At 40.6% G+C, this 23,000-nt stretch overlaps 1 protein-coding gene across 2 annotated transcripts in view; it reads left to right on the top strand.

The window, feature by feature from the left end:
* LOC109906504 (phospholipid-transporting ATPase ABCA1) overlaps positions 1-23,000 on the top strand; it is a 226,621-nt gene that overhangs the window by 453 nt on the left and 203,168 nt on the right. The window contains exons 1-3 of one of the 2 annotated variants that reach the window (XM_020504223.2): positions 631-771; positions 12,363-12,490; positions 22,642-22,735. In XM_020504223.2, coding sequence (XP_020359812.1) covers positions 12,425-12,490; positions 22,642-22,735 — 160 coding nt within the window. In that variant the 5' untranslated portion in view covers positions 631-771; positions 12,363-12,424. Of the gene's footprint in view, positions 1-630; positions 772-12,362; positions 12,491-22,641; positions 22,736-23,000 lie in introns of those variants that run through there. The other variant, XM_031792012.1, reaches the window with a different exon arrangement.

Raw genomic sequence — 23,000 nt, 5'->3', positions numbered from 1 at the left:
TTTTACATACTGTAGTAAGGTGTCATGCGATGCCGAGGGTTGTTGTTGTAGCCTAGTGGTTAGAGCATTGGGCCCGTAACCAAAAGGTTGCTGGATCGAATCCCCCAGCTGACAAGGTACAAATCTGTGGTTCTGCCACTGAGCAAGGCAGTTAACCCAATGTTCCACGGGCGCCAAGGACGTGGATGTCAATTATGGCAGCCCCCTGCACCTCTCTGATTCAGAGGTTTTGGGTTAAAAGCGGAAGACACATTTCAGTTGAACGCATTCAGTTGTACAACTGACTAGGTATCCCCCTTTCCCTTTATTATAGTTGCTAGCTAGTTTCCTCATGGGGCTATGGCTGGGTCAGTATTTTGGCTGAGTCACTGTATTGTCATGTTTTCCATGGCTACATAATGTAATGATCATCATTAGTGGCTTCAATACCAGCGGCTTCGTGTGACTTTAAATGAGGTATCGGTCATTTCCTACAATTTTCTTCAGTAATTTCCTTGTCATGAGATCTATTGTTCACACTTTTTGAATGGCATGGACAAATTATGGAGTGTGGCTTTAACAGGTGGGGAGGTAAAAAAAAAAGACCATAGCGATCAGATTGGACTTCAGCCTTTTACGTAGTAGTGTCATAACGCGAAATGATTTAACAAAACCCTGTTGTATTGCTGGTGCGGAGATAAAGGCAATAGGATCCCTTGATAAGGATGTAATAAAATGACAGTCTCATGTCATGTGTTTACCCGAGCATGTGACGAGACAGGAAGAGTTCGAGTGAGTATTCTTAAGGTCTTCTCTAATTTAGGGAAACATGCAAGAAGTTGCTTCTAATGTGGATAATTAGCAGCAAACGACTGCGTAATATGCACCAGATTAATATGACTCTACTGTCATTGATTGATGCTAATAACATGCCGCTTTGAACATCTAAATAGCCTTAGTTCTTGAAGAGTTGCTCTCTTTGCAGTGACCCATTTTCAACATTTCACAAACAGTTTTGTTGCCATGTTTTCAAAACTTAAAAGGGGCAGTCTGGGTGGTAGGGTGTGTAAGTAAGTTTTTTTTTTTTTTAAAGGGGGAAAAGTGTAATGTCATATTTTATGATTTTATTGCCCTTGCGACCAAATGAAAAACAATTGTTCACAAATAAAGGGGCAATCTGGAACAACGAAGCAGCCATGTAACCATATTCCAAATCATACAGATATGGATGCAACAACTGCTCGTCCATGACATTCAAACGTTAGTTTTATCCATGTTTTCAAGCTATACAGAGTTTGTTGACAATATATATATGTTTATTTTTTACTAATAATTAAGTAAAATAAGCTTATATTTAGGTTGTGATGGGGTACACGTTATATTGTTCAAGAATCAATGACTTCTATATCATTCAATTCAAAGTCCAGACATGGATGTGCCACTTCCAGATTGCGTCTTTAACACACACATAACACGGAACCCAAACCGGCTGCGCGCTTGCACCATCGTGCGCTATCGCGCATACATTTATTTTGTCCCCATATACCAAACGCGATCACGACACGCAGGTTTAAATAACAAAACAAACTCTGAACCAATGAAATTTATTTGGAGACAGGTCTAAAAGCATTAAACATGTATGGCAATTTAGCTAGTTAGCTTGCTAGCTTGCTGTTGCTAGCTAATTTGTCTTGGGATATAAACATTGAGTTGTTATTTTACCTGAAATGCACAAGGTCCTTTACTCTGGCAATTAATCCACACATAAAATGGACAACCGAATCATTTCTAGTCATCTCTCCTCCTTCCGGGCTTTTTCATCTTTGAACTTATATGGTGATTGGCATCTACACTTTCATAGTATTACCACGACAACCGGCAAAACATTTCATCTTTCAATCACCCACGTGGGTATAACGAATGGCACGTGGGTACCTGCTTCTATAAACCAATGAGGAGATGAGAGAGGCAGGACTTGCAGCGTGATCTGCGTCAGAAATAGGAATGACTTCTATTTTGGCCCTATGACAACGCAGACGCTCGTTGGAGAGCGCGAGCAGTCTGGGTGCAATAATGGAATAACATGGAGTTCTACATTTATTTTGCGATGCTGGCGCACGCGACGTGTCCGGTCTGGTCAGCATGTAACACAATGGCTTTAATGCAGTTGGTTAAATTTTTCTGAATTCAATAACATGTTGAGTTAAAGCCATTGTACAGAATCAGTGGAGGAAGTATGAAACTAGTTGCAATGACGTCGTCATGACACTATTTACGACTTCAATATTACTTCATCAAGGTCATACTGGTTGTATAAAACAGTTGTGTTAATGTTAACTCATTCAAAACCAAAAAGTGACACACTAAATCTGTCCCCAGTTGGTCAGAGAAGGAAGGCCAAGGTAGGCCAGGTAGGCCAGGTAGTGTATTGCTGAAGTGTACACAAAGTTGATTGAACTAAAGGGATAGTTCACCCAAATTACAAAATGGCATATTGATTTTCCTACCCTGAAATCAGTCTATGTACAAGGTTAGACATCAATCCATATTTCATTTTGTTTACCTGGCCACTGTCTCCAAACGTTTTTATTTTGATTTTTTATTTCACCTTTATTTAACCAGGTAGGCTAGTTGAGAACAAGTTCTCATTTACAATTGCGACCTGGCCAAGATAAAGCATAGCAGTGTGAACAGACAACACAGAGTTACACATGGAGTAAACAATTAACAAGTCAATAACACAGTAGAGAAAAAAAGGGGAGTCTATATACATTGTGTGCAAAAGGCATGAGGAGGTAGGCGAATAATTACAATTTTGCAGATTAACACTGGAGTGATAAATGATCAGATGGTCATGTACAGTTGGTGTGCAAAAGAGCAGAAAAGTAAATAAATAAAAACAGTATGGGGATGAGGTAGGTAAAAATGGGTGGGCTATTTACCGATAGACTATGTACAGCTGCAGCGATCGGTTAGCTGCTCAGATAGCAGATGTTTGAAGTTGGTGAGGGAGATGAAAGTCTCCAACTTCAGCGATTTTTGCAATTCGTTCCAGTCACAGGCAGCAGAGAACTGGAACGAAAGGCTGCCAAATGAGGTGTTGGCTTTAGGGATGATCAGTGAGATACACCTGCTGGAGCGCGTGCTACGGATGGGTGTTGCCATCGTGACCAGTGAACTGAGATACGGAGCTTTACCTAGCATGGACTTGTAGATGACCTGGAGCCAGTGGGTCTGGCGACGAATATGTAGCGAGGGCCAGCCGACTAGAGCATACAAGTCGCAGTGGTGGGTGGTATAAGGTGCTTTAGTGACAAAGCGGATGGCACTGTGATAAACTGCATCCAGTTTGCTGAGTAGAGTGTTGGAAGCAATTTTGTAGATGACATCGCCGAAGTCGAGGATCGGTAGGATAGTCAGTTTTACTAGGGTAAGTTTGGCGGCGTGAGTGAAGGAGGCTTTATTGCGGAATAGAAAGCCAACTCTTGATTTTGGATTGGAGATGTTTGATATGAGTCTGGAAGGAGAGTTTACAGTCTAGCCAGACACCTAGGTACTTATAGATGTCCACATATTCAAGGTCGGAACCATCCAGGGTGGTGATGCTGGTCAGGCGTGCGGGTGCAGGCAGAGAACGGTTGAAAAGCATGCATTTGGTTTTACTAGCATTTAAGAGCAGTTGGAGGCCACGGAAGGAGTGTTGTATGGCATTGAAGCTCGGAAGTAAACCAATGTAATGTTGCAATTTGTGTGAACTATCCTTTTAATATTAATGAGTGTCGAGATTAATTTTCTCCTATAAAATTCTCATTAGCTGAATACGTGAAAATGCAACACTACATGCTTCAGAATACTTACTGTAAAACACTACAATTTACAGGGTCATGCCTCTTCAGGAGCAGGCAAATAACATTCCATTGAGCCAAATTGCATGTAATTGTTTCTACATAGAGAAATCAAACAGGCTGCACAGCATAACTGCTCCGGTGCAGAGGCAAACCTTTCAAGACGACCATTTGAGGCCCCATCTTGAGCGTGCATTTTATAAATAGGAAATGACCTTCTGCATTTTTTATAACATAGGTTTCTGGTTATGTCAGAGCTTTTTTTTTTTTTTTACCCAATGATGTTGTCTGTGTAGAGCGTAATGAAATATTCAAGTAAAGCAGAGACAAATACATTACCTAGTGCACACTGAGTTTCTGAAGGCTGTGGATGTCAGGAGCCTGAGCTAAATGTATTTATACACAGTAAACACATTGTACTTTGTGAGGGCCACACAATATGCAGCCTTTGTTATACAGTAGCAGCAGCCTTTGATAATGCTGTTAATAAGAATGTTCTCAGTCCACTCACCAGTGGTGGAAAAAGAACCCCATTGTCATACTTGAGTAAATGAAAAGATAACTTAATAGAAAATGACTCAAGTAAAAGTGAAAGTCAACCAGTAAAAGTCAAAGTATTTGGTTTTAAATATACTTAAGTATCAAAAATAAAAGTGTAAATCATTTCAAAATTCTTATATTAACTAAACCAGATGCCACCATTTTCTTGATTTTTTAAATATTTATTTACGGATAGCCAAGAGCCTACTCCAACACTCAGGCATCATTAACAAACAAAGGATGTGTGTTTAGTGAGTCTGCCAGATTAGAGGCAATAATTCATGTTGCAAAATGTAGTAAATGTTTCAACCTGGTCCTGAATAACCCTTGCCAGCTGTTCAGGAATAGCTTGGCCGAAAGAGGGACGACAATACCTTGAAGGGACCCTTCCATGGCCATGTTTTAAAGCACAGATGTTCTGGGAAATTCGTTTGGGTGTTTGAGAGTTATTCTGGAGGGAAGTAGCATCAAGGAGTGAACAGAAGGCCCTTGGCCCTCCTTCAATGCACTGTTGGTGGTATACTCTACTCTGGCTTTGTAAAGCTTTAGTTACCAAACTGTCTGTGACAATGCAGGTTTAAGTCCACTTTTAGGTTTTTACTATACAGTGCCTAGGCTTTTTTGGTTAGTGGTCTGGTGATTCTGGAATGTGGTGTATTATTGTGCAGAGTTCACCTCCTGCAATGGCACATCAAATATGTTAAATGTGGTGGTTGTCTACAGTAACCCAGGCAGCACTTCTTTTTGTTACTATACACTACAGGTCAAAAGTTTTAGAACACTTACTCATTCAAGGATTTTTCTTTATTTTTACTATTTTCTACATTGTGGAATAATAGTGAAGACATCAAAACTATGAAATAACACATATGGAATCATGTAGTAACTAGAAAATTGTGAAAACAAATAAAAATATATTTTATATATGAGATTCTTCAAATAGCCACCCTTTGCCTTGATGACAGCTTTCCACACACTTGGCATTCTCTCAACCAGCTTCACCAGGAATGCTTTTTCAACAGTCCTGAAGGAGTTCCCACATATGCTTAGCACTTGTTGGCTTCTTTTCCTTCACTCTGCGGTCCGACTCATCCCAAACTATCTCAATTTGGTTGAGGTCGGGGGGATTGTGGAGGCCAGGTCATCTGATGCAGCAGTCGATCACTCTCCTCCTTGGTCAAGTAGCCCTTACACAGCCTGGAGGTGTGATGGGTAATTGTCCTGTTGAAAAACAAATGATAGTCCCACTAAGTACAAACCAGGTGGGATGGTGTATCACTGCAGAATGTTGTGGTAGCCATGCTGGCTAAGTATGTCTCAAAAAGACACAGCTTTTGGAACCAAAAATCTCTAATTTGGACTCCAGACCAAAGGACAAATTTCCTCCAGTCTAATGTCCATTGCTCCTGTTTCTTGGCCCAAGCAAGGCTCTTATTATTGATGTCCTTTAGTAGTGGTTTCTTTGCAGCAATTCGACCATGAAGGCCTGATTCACGCAGTCTCCTCTGAACAGTTGATGTTGAGATGTGTCTGTTACTTGAACTCTGTGAAGCATTTATTTGGGCTGCAATTTCTGAGGCTGGTAACTCTTATGAACTTATCCTCTGCAGTAGAGGTAACTCTGGGTCTTCCATTCCTGTGGTGGTCCTCAAGGGAGACGGTTTCATCATAGCGCTTGATGGTGTTTGTGACAGTACTTGAAGAAACTTTAAAAGTTCTTGACATTTTCCGTATTGACTGACCTTCATGTCTTAAAGTAATGATGGGCTGTCATTTCTCTTTGCTTATTTCAGCTGTTCTTGTCATAATATGGACTTGGAATTTGACCAAATAGGGCTATCTTCTGTATACCCCCCACGTTGTCACAACACTGATTGGCTCAAACGCATTAAGGAAAGAAATTCCACAAATCAAGACACACCTATTAATTGAAATGCATTCAAGGTGACTACCTCATGAAGCTGGTTGTGAGAATGCCAAGAGTGTGCAAAGCCGTCATCAAGGTAAAGGGTGGCTATTTGAAAAATATTAAATACATTTGGATTTATTTAACACTTTTATGGTTACCACATGATTCTATATGTGTTATTTCATACTTCTGATGTCTTCACTATTATTCTACAATGTAGAAAATAGTCAAAATAAAGAAAAAGACCTTGAATGAAGTGTTCTGACCAGTAGTGTATGTGTTTTTGTCTGTGTAGTTAATGTCATATGACTTTTTTCATTATGCAAACATAAACAAATGCTGCAGTCATAGGCAGGCCTTGATGTTCAAGCTACATTCTCTGGATTCATTTTTTAAAAACATTTGGTTAGATGATTAATCAGAAGCACCTGCCAAATACTGCTGTGCTGATGTCATTTGTTTTATTGTTTTAATCTGATATACACTGAGTGTACAAAACATTAAGGACACCTCTTTCCATGAAATAGGCTGACCAGGTGAATCTAGGTGAAAGCTACAGTATAATCCCTTATTGATGTCACTTGTTAAATCCACTTCAATCAGTGTAGAAGAATGGGGGAGACAGGTTAAAGAAGGGCTTGTGGTAATGGTAATGGTATCGAATAACGGAGCGGAATGAGTGGAATGGCATCAAATACATGGTTTCCATGTGTTTGATGTCATTCCATTTGCTCTGTTCTGGCCATTTTTATGAGCCGTCCTGCCCTCAGCAGCCTCCACTGATCTATTACCCATGTAAATCTACAGGGTTATTACCTTGAGTGTAGACAATGTGTACATGTAAGCCTTCATCTTCCTGACGGATCGTTTTGAGTAGGATGTCCTGCTTCTATCACAATAATGATCACTTGTAAAGCAGTACTTCTGCCACTGACGAGATATGTAGGTTAATGAAGGTGACCTGAAAGTACCTTTTACCAAGGTTAATTCATCTTTGAATGCGAGCTGTAGTTTCCCGTATTAATATAACTTAGTGACTGAAGACCTCATCAATGTCAACTCAAATACCACACTATTTAGAGAGGAATGTGTTGGATACTGATGTGTCTTACCAGGGAGTGATTTCTTGGGAAAAGCTGGTAATGATACAGTATACTTGCGTGACCCAGCAATTCACCTCTCCCCTTAGGCACTAATTAAAATTAACTTTGCCATAAGCCGTCCCCTTGAACCTGCCTCAGCGACTTTTATGATTCCCACATATAAATAGAGTGTGTAATAGAGAGGGGGATAAAGAAAAACAGGGATAGATGGAGGGCCAAGGAGAAGAGGAGAGGGAGTAGCAAGAAAGATGGAGAAGGGGGGGGGCATTTGCTCTTTGGAAGGGGTGGAACATTCTCTGCCCTCCGATCGGATGACAAAATATCTGTTTACACGTTCCATCATTGCGGGAGTTGAAATAATGCACTCTGATTTAGTAAGTCCCCAAATGCCAGGCATGCATCAGCACTTTTATCTCATACTACATGCCTGTTATTTTCTTTTTCTCTCTCCTCTGCCTCGCTCTGTGCTCTGTTCTTGGCTCTTTGGAACTAATGACACCATTGAGACGTCTTGTGGCACAGCAACATATTTCAATTATTCAGAAGTGTTCCCTCTGTCACTAGGAGAAAATGTGTTTATGGAAAACCCGTAGTGAAGTGTGCGGCTGACTTTTTCTTTGGTCTGTATCAAACATGGGTACAAACATGTTATGGTATGGTAATATTTCAAAAGATTTATTAACCTCCGTGATCCACTTCCAGGTAGCTGTTGATGCCCCTCCTATTCCTATATTGCAACCATCTCTCCTACGTCTGTATATAGTATGGTATAAGATGTATGTATGCGTTTCTGCATAAACGGTATGAGTTGATAAAAAGTAGGACATAGTTAATAGTACCTTTCCAGATCAAATCCATAGACCTAACAAGACTCTTAAGAAGTTGGAGTTTACAGGTTTGGTTTTGTCTGTTACTTAGAGGAAACAGTAGTTTAACACTAATGGGATTTGGAAACCTGTATGTACAGTAACCTCAACTTCCCCATGACAGTAAATAAAACATTTATGAAGTAGGCCTAGTGGTAAATCATGTAAACATACAGGGTGAAAATGGAAGGAAGAGGAAATGGATAGTTAAAAGCAAAATATTTGTCCTGGGCTTTGCCTCAGGCTAAAACGCAAATCCTCTATCCTAACCTTTTGCTGTTAAAGTTCTACAAGTCTTTATGCAGGACATGTTACAGTATCTGAAAGCAGCATTAAAACAGCATACTATACACATACTGTAGCTATCCTAGCTTAAGGTCAATCTACATGGCCTATGATTTACATATACAGTGTCTGATGTCTGGTGAAGTGTTAGCTCTGGTCCAGGGCATTAGTGTGTGTTCCTTCACGTTCACCAATGCCCTGGACCAGATCTTGTCTACCGTAGTGGTAGTACTACCAAAATGAAGTGAGAGTTGATTAGGTACGTTATTGAGATGGTAAATCACCAGGTTAAATGTATTATTTGGTTTGGAAAAAGCAGTGGTGATGTCTAATGTAACCGTAATAGAATGGAGAAAAAGGTGAACCTAGTAAGGGTCTTTCTGTTGTGCAATTATTCCGTTTTTAATAAAGGTCACAATGAGTGTAAAATGCCATCGTATATCAATATATGTTGATTATGTGTTTAATCAGTGTGCCATGGCCATTAAAATGTTTCGTAAATCTTTTTAGTAACGCCTGAAATCGGGAAAAGAAAACAAACAGAAAAAAATTGTATCTATGTTGATTTGTTGGCAATCAATTATCACACAACTGGTTTGTGTGAGGTTGGAACCAGGTGCAGAGAACAGACCAGATGAGGAATCAGTGGTTAAGGATAAACATAATACTTCACTGAGAAATGGTAGCCGCCGGATCACAGTACACTTGAAAAACAAGCGCTACGTCTCAAACTCAATCATGAAATGAACGCACACGGTGAACAAATTCAAGCTCCTGCAAAGGACAACAGAAAACACACCTCTTCAGGGAAATCATAATGAGTAAATAGGACACACCCGAGTGTCTGTAATGTCTCTAGGGCGGTCTCTGCCGCCCTCTGGTGACAGGTAGAACCATGACAGTTTGTGCCTAGAATTCACATATTGCAACGGTACATTTTAGATATGGGCAACCATCTGGGATTGCTACGTTCTTTTTAGGTATTTTAAATAAATGCTATTATAATACAGGGATATTAGTATATAATCCTCATGAGTTTAGTTCAACTGTTTTACCCCATCAGAACCCAAAATATAAGCAAGTTGTATTCCACTCTTTATACCAATGCAATTCTAAACAAACACTCGATAGTTTTAGCCATGTTTTGAAGCTATCATTTTAACATAATGCACAGTATGGTCTGTTCTTACATCCATAGCTCTGTCTATTCATTTGAGAGTGGTGTATCAAGCCCAATCCCTCAGCTCTTTACCAATCCCAGATTGCCCCTTTCAACAATGAATAAAACATACTTGGTAAATAATGAATATACTGTAAATACTACATATGAAATAAACAGCTGCCTCTTATCTTTAGACTGAATTATTTGGAATGTAATGCACATGCATTCCCTGTGGATGCATGTACAAAGAATATACCCTATAAGCAATGCATTTCTATCCTTTATTAAGTAGCTGGAGTGTTGCGATTGATTCTATGTTAGATCAGCTTTACTATTGTAGGTAGATTGTAAGGTTCTATAAATCCACTAACCCCACAACCCTTTCCCTAATTGGAGTAAACTAATTGACAACAATTCTTAGGCTTCAACTTGCAGTTTACACACACTATATGCATTTTATGGACACCGTATATTTTATATTAGCTATTGTTTTTGTTTGTTTTTAGTCCCACCCTTCAGCTACCCTCAACCCCTCCCATCTATCACTGAAAACCCTCCAGTTTTGATTTCTACTTGCCATATATTTTTTACCTGGGTCCTGAACCTTTCTATTCTCATAGTATCTACAGATTGTAAATGAAAGATGAACATTTTTACTAGAAGTATTATTGATCAGTTGACCATGGCTTTTAAAGTCTCCCAGTAGTGCTATTTGCAGAGTTAGCTCCAGGTAAATGTTGAAATTCTTCCGCCATTCCTGAACCTGCGACCAGAAACTAGCTCCATATGGGTAGTACCAAAACAAGTGATTTAATGATCATAAACCATGTGCCATGGTATCAGCACATCGGAAGTCTCTTCCCAACTATTTTGCAACCTGTATGGTGCATCTGTCAATTTTTGGGTCCTTATTAAATTAAACTGGAATACTTTTTCATTTATCACAATTTTCTTTAATTAACCAATTTTGGTCTTAATGTAGGGCCGACAGACAAGTTCCTTACCTTCTTTCACTCCATTTTTTCCAGCAATGCTGCAATGAGTTGGTTGTCATTTTTGATTGAGCAGACATTTCCATAGATATTTGTTGTGTCTTTTCTGGTGGATTGAACTGAAACTGCAACCAGCTTTCTACGGCTTGTTTTAAAAATAGTTATTTCATTTTCAAATAACCAAAAGTGAGAGGTTGGGTTGTCGTCTCAATAAATGAAAAAAGGGCTATTTTTGAACAAAGGGTGAGCCATTCTTACTAATCTGTTGGAAAACCTGTTTGGATTTATAGATAAACTGGGATTTGACTAAATAATTAAATCAGGGAGATTTTTCCACACAAATAGACAGGTATTTAACTTTCAATGGTAGCAAGATCTTATCTATTTTCGCTAACTTTCAATTAGAATGTATCGTAGTGAGATCATCTCTTTCTTTCGGGATTTGAATACGGATTATGTCCACTTCACAGTCATACCACTTTATTGGTAAACTACATGGTAATGTAAAAGTAGTATTTTTTAGCGATCCAATACATAATATGATACACTTATCATAGTTCGTTGTAATCCTGAGAGGTTAGACAAATTATCTAGATCCTCTATGAGGTGTTGCTGGGATCCAAATTGTAGATTAGTCAGTGTACAATGATACCTTTTCTTTTTAAGCCCTGGGATTTCTAGCCCTTGATATTGTTGTTGGATCTAATTTTAATAGCTACCATTTAGATAGCCATAATAAATAGATGTGCCAATAGTTTCACTCCTCTTGACAGTTGAATACTTTCTGAGAAGTAGCCATTATTTACTATTTTACACCTCAGGCATAACTCTGACCCATTGTAGGCCCATGAGAGATTCTATAGTACAGGTGTTTACATACAAATTCTAGTTGTATTTTATCAAAGGCCTTTTCAAAATGAGTTATTAATACCTGGCCTGATTTTCTAGATTTTTCATCATGTTTTATTGTTTCCAGTACTTGTCTTAAATGATCTCCAATGTGTCGTCCATGTAGAACGCCTGTCTGATTTAGGTTGAATAACATCAGACAGTACCTTTTTAATTCAATGTTCTATGCATTTTTGCTATAATTTTTGCATCACAACACTGAATTGTAAGGGGCCTCCGGTTTTTAAGCTGTACTGGATATTTATATTTACCACCTGGGTCCCATTTCAGTAATAGTGCTGAGTATATGATAGTCTACCATTTTTATTGGTGTGGTTAAAACACGCTAATAACGGATCTCTGAGTACATCGAAAAAAAGGTTTGATATACAGTACCTCAACTGGTATGCCATCCAGCCCTCGGACTTAAAGGCTTTAATTGCATCAATTAGTTCCTCCTCTGTAATTTGGCCTTCACATTAGTCTTTCTGTACAGCTGTTAGTTTTACACAGTTTTTTACACTATTAATTGAAAAAAATCCTTACAACAAACTTCAGTTGGTGGAGATGGAGGAGACTTAAATGAAAACATTTGCTTAAGTACTTTGCTTCCATTTTTAAAATATGGTTTGGTGAATCTTGGGATGGCTCCAATTGTAACAAGTTTCTGTCAATTCTTTTTGGTAGCATTTCTACGTTGAAGATTTAAAAAGAAGTGGGTGATTAGTGGCGTTCCCTTATGATGCGCTTGTTCTCTGTATTAAAACAAAAACCTTGCTTTTATTCCATTTAGGGTCTATTAAGTGGGGGTTGCCATAACGACGCTTTGGCAGGATATTGCCTGGATAAGGCATAATGGGTCTCCTGACACAACTCGGTCTGCTCCTGTGGAAGAACTTCACTCTTCGGAAGAGACAAAAGGTAACTGCACACCCTCTGTATAAAATCAATCTATGTCTGCTAAGATCGGCCACATACGGGATATAGAAGGATACATGACCGTGTGCTCGTGGACAAAGACATCTAAGGTATTGTGATAGTGGAAGAGTAGAGGGAATTGTCCTAAAACTGGTCCATATTAATGTGAGATGCTGCCTTAATTCCCTCGCTGGAGAACAAGTCATTCCCAGACACACAGTTGAAAGTGTCACCTTCCAAATGTTATGTCACTTGCAGCCTGTGTTTTAGCTTTTACAAAGTCAGCCTGATGGGAACAGAGGGGGCATTGGGAGTGAGTGGTATAAGGTTTGTATAAAAGCTAGACTATACCTTTACCCACCAAAACAACCCTCTATATAACGTGATACCTTAGGGATATGTGTATATGACACAATTTCAATTGTCTCGGTCCTACTGTAGCAAAATGGGCTCGTCATGCGCTTTGCTGATTTCCTGGTCAAAGTGAACTTTGTCCAAAGACTTTTATAAAATTATCTAAATAAGCAAAAAACATCCAGTCATCCTCCAGGTCTCTGTTGATGGTTGTTGACTCCTCATCTTAGGGCGGAGTGTGACATAGCGAGTTTGATACCAGCTGCCCTCCAATTTCACGAGAAAGCTTGGACTTTTACTGGAATGTTGAAAACTATGTAACATTGACGATCCATCGTCATCTTCTCATCCAATACAGAAGGACATACAATAGAAGCAACATATGAGTCAGTGACATTCCAGTAAACAGTACATTTGGAAAGTGTTCAGACCCCTTCTCCACATTTTGTTATGTTACAGGCTTATTATGAACTGGATTAAATAATTGTTTTCCTCATCAATCTATACACAATACTCCATAATGACAAAGCCAAAACAGGTTTTTAGAAAATGTATAAAAAAATGAAATATTCAGACCCTTTGCTATGAGACTCAAAATTGAGCTCAGGTGCATACTGTTTCCATTGATCATCCTTGAGATGTTACTGCAACTTGATTGGAGTCCACCTTTGGTAAATTCAATTGATTGGACATGATTTGGTAAGTCACACACATGTCTATATAAGGTCCCACTGTTGACACTGCATGTCAGAGCAAAAACCAAGCCATATAGGTAGAAGGAATTTTCTGTAGACCTCTGAGACAGGGTTGTGTCGAGACCAACTTCAGTTTGCATACCGCCCCAACAGGTCCACAGACGATACAATCGCCATCGCACTGCACACTGTCCTATCCCATCTAGACAAGAGGAATACTTATGTAAGAATTCTGTTCATTGACTACAGCTCAGCATTCCAGGCCATTGTACCCTCCAAGCTCATCATTAAGCTTGAGGCCCTGGGTCTCAACCCCGCCCTGTGCAACGGGGTCCTGGACTTTCTGACAGGTTGCCTCCAGGTGGTGAAGGTAGGAAACAACATATCCACTTCAGTGATTCTCAACACTGGGGCCCCACAAGGGGGCAACAACGAGACAGCCTACAGGGAGGAGGTGAGGGCACTCACGGTGTGGTGTCAGGAAAACAACCTCTCACTCAACAAAACAAACTGAAAGATTGTGTACTTCAGGAAATAGCAGAGGGAGCACCCCCCTATCCACATCGACGGGACAGCAGTGGAGAAGGTGGAAAGTTTTAAGTTCCTCGGCGTACACATCACGGACAAAATGAAATGGTCCATCCACACAGGCAGAGTGGTGAAGAAAGCGCAACAGCACCTCTTCAACTTCAGGAGGCTGAAGAAATGTGGCTTTTCACCTAAAACCCTCACAAACCATTACAGATGCACAATTGAGAGCATCTTGTCGGGCTGTATGGCAACTGCACCGCCCTCAACCACAAGTCTCTCCTGAGGGCGGTTCGGTCTGCACAACTTATCACCAGGGATAAAACTACCTGCCCCCCAGGACAACTTCAGCACCCGATGTCACAGGAAGGCAAAAAATATCAACAAAGACAACAACCACCCGAGCCACTGCCTGTTCACCTCTCTACCATCGAGGAGATAGGGTCAGTACAGGTGCATCAAAGCTGAGACCGAGAGACTGAAAAACATCTTCTATCTCAAGGTCATCAGACTGTTAAACAACAATCCCTAACACAGAGAGGCTGCTGCCTACATACAGACGCAAATCTGTATAATAATCTCTCCCTTTCCCTTTCCTAAAGCACTGTAGTTCCTGAATTTCAGGACTTAGTCTCTTATTCAGGCTATTAAAGGTTCAACTCCCAATATCACTTTGCTCCGGCCAATGTCCCCGATCGTAGACATTAGCTCCTCACCTCGCTCTCTTTACACACACACCTCTCTCTCACACAAACCTAATGTAGCAGCTAATCAAGGTTGGGGAGTAACTAATTGCATGTAATCTGATTACAAAATTGTAATCAGATTACAGATACTTTAGAAAAACTAGATGATTACTTCTTGGATGAAATTTAAATTCAGAAAGGATATTTGCGAAAAAATACGTTATGACACCATTCTGTTTTCTCAATGACATTCAATTCTGAATTGAAAAAAGGCACAGGTTTAAGTTTGTTCCACCTGAGCAAGTCTGACCACAAGTCAGAGACCACTATGATGATGCATTTGATGGATCCTTTCTGTCTTCTTCTAATGCCTCTCAAGGGGATAGTTATCCAAAAGTAACTGAAAGTAATCAGATCACATTCTGAGTTTGGGTAATCCAAGAGTTACGTTACCGATTAAAATTATGGACGGGTAACTAGTAAGTGTAAAGGATTACATTTAAAAAGTAACATACAAAACCCTGCAGTTAATTGCGTATGGGCCATATCATATTCTGTGATGTCACCAACCAGCGATACGGTCACAGACATTACTGACTTAAGGGAGATGTTGCCACAACAGCAACGCTTAGGTCAGAGCTTGTTGTCAGTGAAACTATACTGCCTCCAGGGATGCCATTGTTTGTTACACAGTAGATACAATAAGGCCCTCAATTTTTTCAGTCAATGTCAATCACATAGTTTTTAAAAACTTTCTCATAGTGACGGTGATGAGAAAAACACCCACCAGTACACCGGGTTCCCTATGGATAAAGCACAGTAGGCTGCACCTCATTCCAGCATAAAACAGCAGACGTTGGAAAGTTTTCATGTCAGCTTTTTAATAAAGTTTTGACTTTATACTCTATACAGATGACCAGTGGCAATTTTAGCATGTAGATCTTAGGGGGCAAACTAAAACATTTTTGGGGGGATGCATGCCAGCAAAGCCACTACACAATACAACACTAAACAATACATTAATGGTCCTACAATGGTGACTAACGGTGCCCACAAACTGCTAAGGCCTACATAAAGCTGTCCCAACAGCAGAGTTTACTGCCTTTAAAAAAACATAGCTGATATGGCTGACTTGCTTAAACAAATGTGTTTTTTTTTACTGATAATTGAGATGTATAAACTATGGCATAAGGGGACGACAAGCGGATACAAGGCAATCTGCAAATTCGATTAAGAAATGAATGAGCGAGCTAGGACGGACGTAGTCAGTTGAACTATTTGTTCAGCACCTTTGAAATGTACAGCGATGGAATTCAGATCATGGGCCGTTCTTACAGTGTTCTCCCTGTACACCAAGTCAGAACCGTAGGATAAATGAAGGGGGTGTAAAAGCAGACAATGAAAGCTCTTACAATATTAAATGATTGCATTTCTCTAAAACAGGTTACAGGCTACATGTGCACCACCAAGTCAGAACAGTACGTGAAATTAAGCGGGGTAAATAGACCAAATTATTAGGTGAGCCACATGGGCTACTAACAGTTTACCACATAACATACAGTTAGTATTACTTTCTTAGCCACAGTATACATATCTCTCTGGCCGATTACATAATTTATGCAGCAGCATACAAGACATTTTCACCTTGTTGTGCTGTGCTCACTTGAACATGAAGGTGGCGCAGTGGTCCTTCGTGGGCAAATCTGACATTCTTTGGATTTATGGTGCTTTCAACTGGGAACTCTGGAAAAAAAACAAGATTGAATCATGATGACGTCAGTGATCTTCAGGTTGTAGCTTTAGAAAGAGGCCTGAGTTCCCGACTTACAATTCGGAGTTGGATGACCGTTCAAAAAGTATTTTCCCAGACGGAGCTATTTTTTTCCCCAAGTTCCCAGTTGTCTTGAACTCACTGAAGTCAGATTTCCCAGCTCTGTATTAACAGTTGTTTTGAGCATGGCAGAATTTATGCTGGATTTACAGCAAGGCCAATGTTGAATGTTTATCATTTTAAGCTTGGAAAAGAGACTGATATGTGACACGTTTACTGGCAAAAACAAACAAACACATTTAGCAAAAAATGTGGGGCTCAAAACAAGTGGGGCTCTGTTTTGAATTAGAACATGTCAAGGGAAAGAAACATGGGATATTGACTTATGGAAACTGGATGGGAGTTAACAAGGAGAAAGGGTCTTTTAGAGGTTAATGACCAATTCAATTAATCACTGACCAAGCATTTTTGGGGATTTTATAAAAGGCATGAAACTGATTTTATGGTTCAACATTTCACATAATTTCATAGGGAGAGATTATCCATTCACAAAGACCACCGTGTCCAATGGCTAATGCCTAGAGAGCCCTGTATTGAGAGAGCCCCCATGATCCTTCTCTCCTCGCTCTTTCCTCTGGTACTCTGGAATACATTATAATAAATCCCATTCTCAGTGGTACCACAATTTCCCGGACACATGTAAGGCTGATGAAAATGGAAGATATGTGAAATGACCCAAGACATCCCTCAAAAACTGGGAGTTTCGTATTGATAATGTGCTTTGACTTTTGGATACATCCAGTATAACATTGTGGAGCAAGAAATAGCTGAGTGATTATGTACTGTATCAACCAAATCCACATGGTGTGGCTCATTTAAGTTATTTTATGATGGATTGTGGATCACTGGAGAAGCTACAACACTGAGTAACAACAAACAAAAGACCTATATACAGTAACATGTGGTTTGACAACTTGTACAACTACTGTATTGGCAGAGGACCAGTGGTGTAAAAAGTACCCAACTGTCATACTTGAGTAAAAGTAAAGATACCTTAACCAAATCAGATGGCACCATTTTCTTGTTTTTTTATTTATTTACCGAGAGCCAGGGGCACACTCCAGCATTTAGACATCATTTACAAATGAAGCATGCAAGTTTAGTGAGTCCACCAGATCAGAGGCAATATGGATGACCAGGGATGTTCTGTTTATAAGTGTGTGAATTTGGCTTACATTTTGCTTAGCAGGACAGAAAAATCTAACGAGTACTTTTGGACCTCAGGGAAAATGTATGGAGCAAAAAATACATTATTTCCTTTATGAAGTTAGTGAAGTAAAAGTCAAAGTCAAATATATAAATAGTAAAGTACAGATACCCCACAAAACAAGTTAAGTGGTACTTTAAAGTATTTTACACCACTGCAGACGACCATCTCACAATGCCGTCTCATTATGTATGGCATAATAATGGCATGACACATGCCATAGAGACTCCATAAGTTGTTCACCTTTGAGAGGACTGACAACAATAGACCTGTCAGTAGAAGAGCAGCAGTGGTTTTTAAGGCTATGGACTGTTGCGAGAGCCGCATTGTGATCCAGGCTAGCGCTGCCTCTGATTTCTCTAAGCAGCTAGGTCACTCCACTAGAGATGATGGGGGGGATGAACACGCCGCTAGACAAGGTCGGCGGAGGGAGAGAGAGAAGGCGCCGAGGGACGCGTAAAAGCCTAAATGAGGGAGGGAGGTGAAGAGTTGAGGCGAGATGTAGCATTGTAATATCTTTCTCCCTAGTTGGCTCCCTGCGAAGCCTGTAGACAGCTCCCGCTGTTTGAGCACTTTGACTGTTGTTCTGAATTTCCCTCTCAAAGTGAACTCTAGTCAAGAGGGGAACGCAGGTACTCCTACCTTGCCCCTTAGCTACACAAGTTGCCATGGCAGAAGTATTTCCAGGCTGCATATAGGAGTTGGTTCAACATTAGCATGTTCACCGACTACACTCTTAGGGGGGGGGGGGGGAGTTATCTAGAATCTGAAAACCCCTTTTTGATTCCAGGTAGAACCCTTTTGGTTCAAAGTAGAACCCTTTTGGGTTCCATGAGGACCCTTTCCACAGAATATCTACATGGAACCCAAAAGGGTTCTACATGGTACCAAAAAGGGTTCTCCCTGGAACCAAAAAGGGTTATCCTATGGGGACAGCCGAAGAACCCTTTTGGAACCCTTTTTTTAAGTGTGTGGCTAGTTGATGCATGTAAGTGAGATAACATAGGGCAAGAGTCCCATTGAAATTCTGATTAGCTAGGAGGGGTGAAAAGCCTCCCATCTCCCATGCCACGGTGAAATTGTATTCACAGTGTTCCGAGCCATCTCTGCAAAGGGCAAATGAAGAGATAGACTAAGAGAAAAACTAAAAGAGAACACATCAAGCCTCCATTTGGTCCATCGTTTTTTCTCTCCATTCTTCATTCCCCGGGGTTATTTGGAATAAAAGGCTGAGATCTTTGATGTGGTAAGAAGGGATACGGGCGGGTGGTGAAGTGGACATATTAACGAAGGGAAGAGACCCATGGGTCCAGACACTCAGGTTTAGGTTCCATTTATAGCAGGATGGACAGTGCCTGTGTCCCAAATGATCGCCTATTCCCTATATAGTGCACTACTTTTGATCAGAGCCTTAATGGGCAGCCCAAAATAGGGAATATGGTGCCATTTGGGATGCAGACAGCGTATGAGGAGATGAGGTGAGTTAGCTTTGGCCGGGCAGAGGAGTGGAGGATTCAGTGAAGCTTGCAGTCTCATCCTCTGTAAAAGCTCAAAGGTATAGGGATATAGAAGCCGACCGACCTGACTGCAATGACTATGCCTTGACACACACACACACACAGGCGCCGATACGCATACACACACACACACAGGCGCCGATACGCACACACACACACACGCCAATGTGCATACACACACACGCTCCAGTGAACTCTCATTCACGTCACTGAACCATACCCAATGATTTGAAAAAAGCACATTTGTACATAACAGGTGATTTTGCAGAGGTGATGCAATTTACTGAAACATCTGACGGCTCTGTGAGAGAGCTGCATTTTTGGTAATCATAGATGGGTTGCTATAGTTTTTGTTTCAAATTCCCTGGAATCATCAGGACCTTTACAGTTTTTCTCAATTGCGTGTTCTCAAGACAAGTAACTCTGTGGCCTTCTGCAAAACAGGAAATGCATTTTCAAAATGAAGTTGCCTTCTCAAAACGTAAATACATTCAACAAAATGATAGTATACCGTCACAATTGCTAATACATTCCTCAAAAGAACACGACTTCCTGCATAAAGGTTAACGCAAACAGGCAAAACGTCAGTACAGAGACAAAGTGGAATCGCAGTTCAGTGGCTCAGACACAAGATGATGTGGCAGGGTCTACAGACAATCATAGACTACAAAGGGAAAACTAGCCACATCGTGAACACCGGCATCTTGCTCCTGAACACCGGCGTCTTGCTCCTGAACACCGGCGTCTTGCTCCCGAACACCGGCGTCTTGCTCCCGAACACCGGCGTCTTGCTCCCGAACACCGGCGTCTTGCTCCTGAACACCGGCATCTTGCTCCTGAACACCGGCGTCTTGCTCCTGAACACCGGCGTCTTGCTCCCGAACACCGGCGTCTTGCTCCCGAATACTGGCGTCTTGCACCCGAACACCGGCGTCTTGCTCCCGAACACAGGCGTCTTGCTCCCAGACCAGCTAAACACCTTCACCCGCTTTAAGAATAACACAGTACCACCGATGCGGTCAGCTCCCAAGGACTGTGGGCTCTTGTTCTCCATGGCCAACGTGAGTAAGACATTTAAGTGTGTTAACCCTCACAAGGCTACTAGAACAGACGGCATCCCTAGCCGCCTCCTCAGCATGCGCTGACCAGCTGGTTGGAGTGTTTTTATGGACATATTCAATCTCTCCCTATCCCAGTCTGCTGTCCCCACTTGCTTCAAGATGTCTACCATTGTTCCTGTACCCAAGAAAGCAAAGATAACTGAAATAAATTACTATCGCCCCGTAGCACTCACTTCTGTCATCATGCTTTGAGAGGCTAGTTAAGGATCATATCACCTCCACCTTACTTGACACCCTAGACCAACTTCAATACCTAAATAAGAATGCTGTTCATTGACTATAACTCAGCCTTCAACACCCTAGTACCCTCCAAACTCATCATTAAGCTTGGGTGGTGAAGGCAGGAAACAACACCTCCACTTCGCTGATGCTCAACACAGGGGACCCACAAGGGTGCGGGCTCAGCCCCTTCCTGTACTCCCTGTTCACCCATGACTGAATGAGCTGATCATGGACATCAGGAAACAGCAGAGGGAGTACGCCCCTATCCACATTGACGGGACCGCAGTGGAGAAGGTGGAACGCCTCAAGTTCCTCGGCGTACACATCTCTGACAACCTGAAATGGTCCACCCACACAGACCGGCTACCACTCGGTTACTCAACCCTGCACCTTAGAGGCTGCTGCACTATATACATACACATGGAATCTCTGGTCACTTTAATAATGGAACTCTAGTCACTGTAATAATGTTTACATACTGGTTTACTAATTTCATATGTATATACTGCATTCTATTCTACAGTATTTTAGTCAATGCCACTCCGACATTGCTCGTCCTAATAGTTATGTGTTTCTAAATTCCATTCCTTTACTTTTAGATGTTTGTATATTGTTGTGAATTGTTAGAAACTACTGCCCTGTTGGCGCTAGGAACACAAGCATTTCGCTACACCCACAATAATGTCTGCTAAATATGTGTATGTGACCAATAAAATAAGATTTGAATTGATTTGATTTGATCTTGAGTCAAATCTGACAAAACAAAGTTATTCTGTCATTTTAAAAATTATGATCATGATTGATCAATCATGATGATCAAAATTTGTAATACAACTATCAAAAGGTGCAGAATTATGCAAAATTACTATTTTTTTATGTACAGTACCAGTCAAAAGTTTGGACACACCTACTCATATTTGAATTTCTTCAAAGTAGCCACCCTTTACTACGATGACAGCTTTGCACAGTCTTGGCATTCTCTCAACCAGCTTCATGAGGTAGTCATCTGGAATGCATTTCAATTAACCGGTGTGCCTTGTTAAAAGTTAATTTGTGGAATTCCTTTCCACTGTCATTCATTAGTGTCATCACAATCCAAGTCCATGTATTCAAAACTGTACATAGGCTTGGATGTTCCGACGGCAAGCAGAAACACACTCCCCAGTAGAAACAAGGAAAGGGGAATACAGTGGAGGAACCACAACTGATATGAATGTATAGGCCACAGTCCACACCAAAGCAAAGCTCTATAATGGAAAGTCACAGTGTTGGAGATGATAACTTAGGAGTAACTCCACTTCATTATCTTACCTTCTCTTCAGATCTTTCCCGATATTGTACCTGGTCTTCTACTGTTAAAGCCATATACAATGTTGTGTAGTAGTACTTACTGATAGCTGGAAATAGAGAACACATTTGCAAACCTTTTTTTCTCTTCTGATGAAAACTACCTGTTGATATTCTGTGAACAGAACACTTTACAGTGAATGTTGTACTCATTGATGACAATTGCATTTATGGTTTTGCAAAAGTGGGTCTAAAATACGCAATTGATGAACAAAGGCAAGAAAATGATCAGCCATTCTGCGAATGTATTTAATCATTTGATCATTGTTGGTTTAGTTTTGTTTAACCACCGTTTCAAAACAATGCTGGTACGTATGTTTTTATTTATTGTGGACAGTAAATGTCATAACCTAACATGCATGGCATGTTATTCATATTAGATTACATGGCATTTGTTGCAGAAGTCTATGCATTTGGCATGCCGATTTGAATAGACAAGGTATTTTATTGTGACGACAAACAATGTGACCCCATCTCCACTTTAGCAACACAGCAACAAGTGTCGACCCCTATCATTTAGGGCTAGAACACAGGCATTAGCAACACAAACACAGAGACTAGAATGGGATTCATGAGGTAATATACTGTACTATGATATAATATGATTTAACATGAGGTAATCATGTCTACTTCATCTTCAATTCAGGTGCGTCTGGTGGTGGAGCTGTTGTGGCCTCTCTTTCTGTTCTTCATCCTGGTCTGGGTGAGATCAACCACCCAACCCATTTACCAGGGCGAATGTAAGTAGAACGGTCCCAGTTTAAGCAAACTGCATAAAGTATTTACAATTTAAATAGATGCTTTACAAATAAACTATAGGCTCACAAATCATATGCCAAATGTGACACTATATCAATTCCCCCAAAATGAAACCTATTGCACTACAATTACAATGTTTCTAATCGTGAAATGCAAGCGTGTCCCTTCCTTTCTCCAATTGCTGCTGTAACTTTGTCACCTGATAAAGTAGCAATGTCACCGTGGCCCAACAAATGTCATACCTAC

Source organism: Oncorhynchus kisutch, linkage group LG16 (genome assembly GCF_002021735.2).
Source record: "Oncorhynchus kisutch isolate 150728-3 linkage group LG16, Okis_V2, whole genome shotgun sequence".
NCBI lineage: Eukaryota > Metazoa > Chordata > Actinopteri > Salmoniformes > Salmonidae > Oncorhynchus > Oncorhynchus kisutch.
This window is presented reverse-complemented; position numbering and strand designations above follow the sequence as displayed.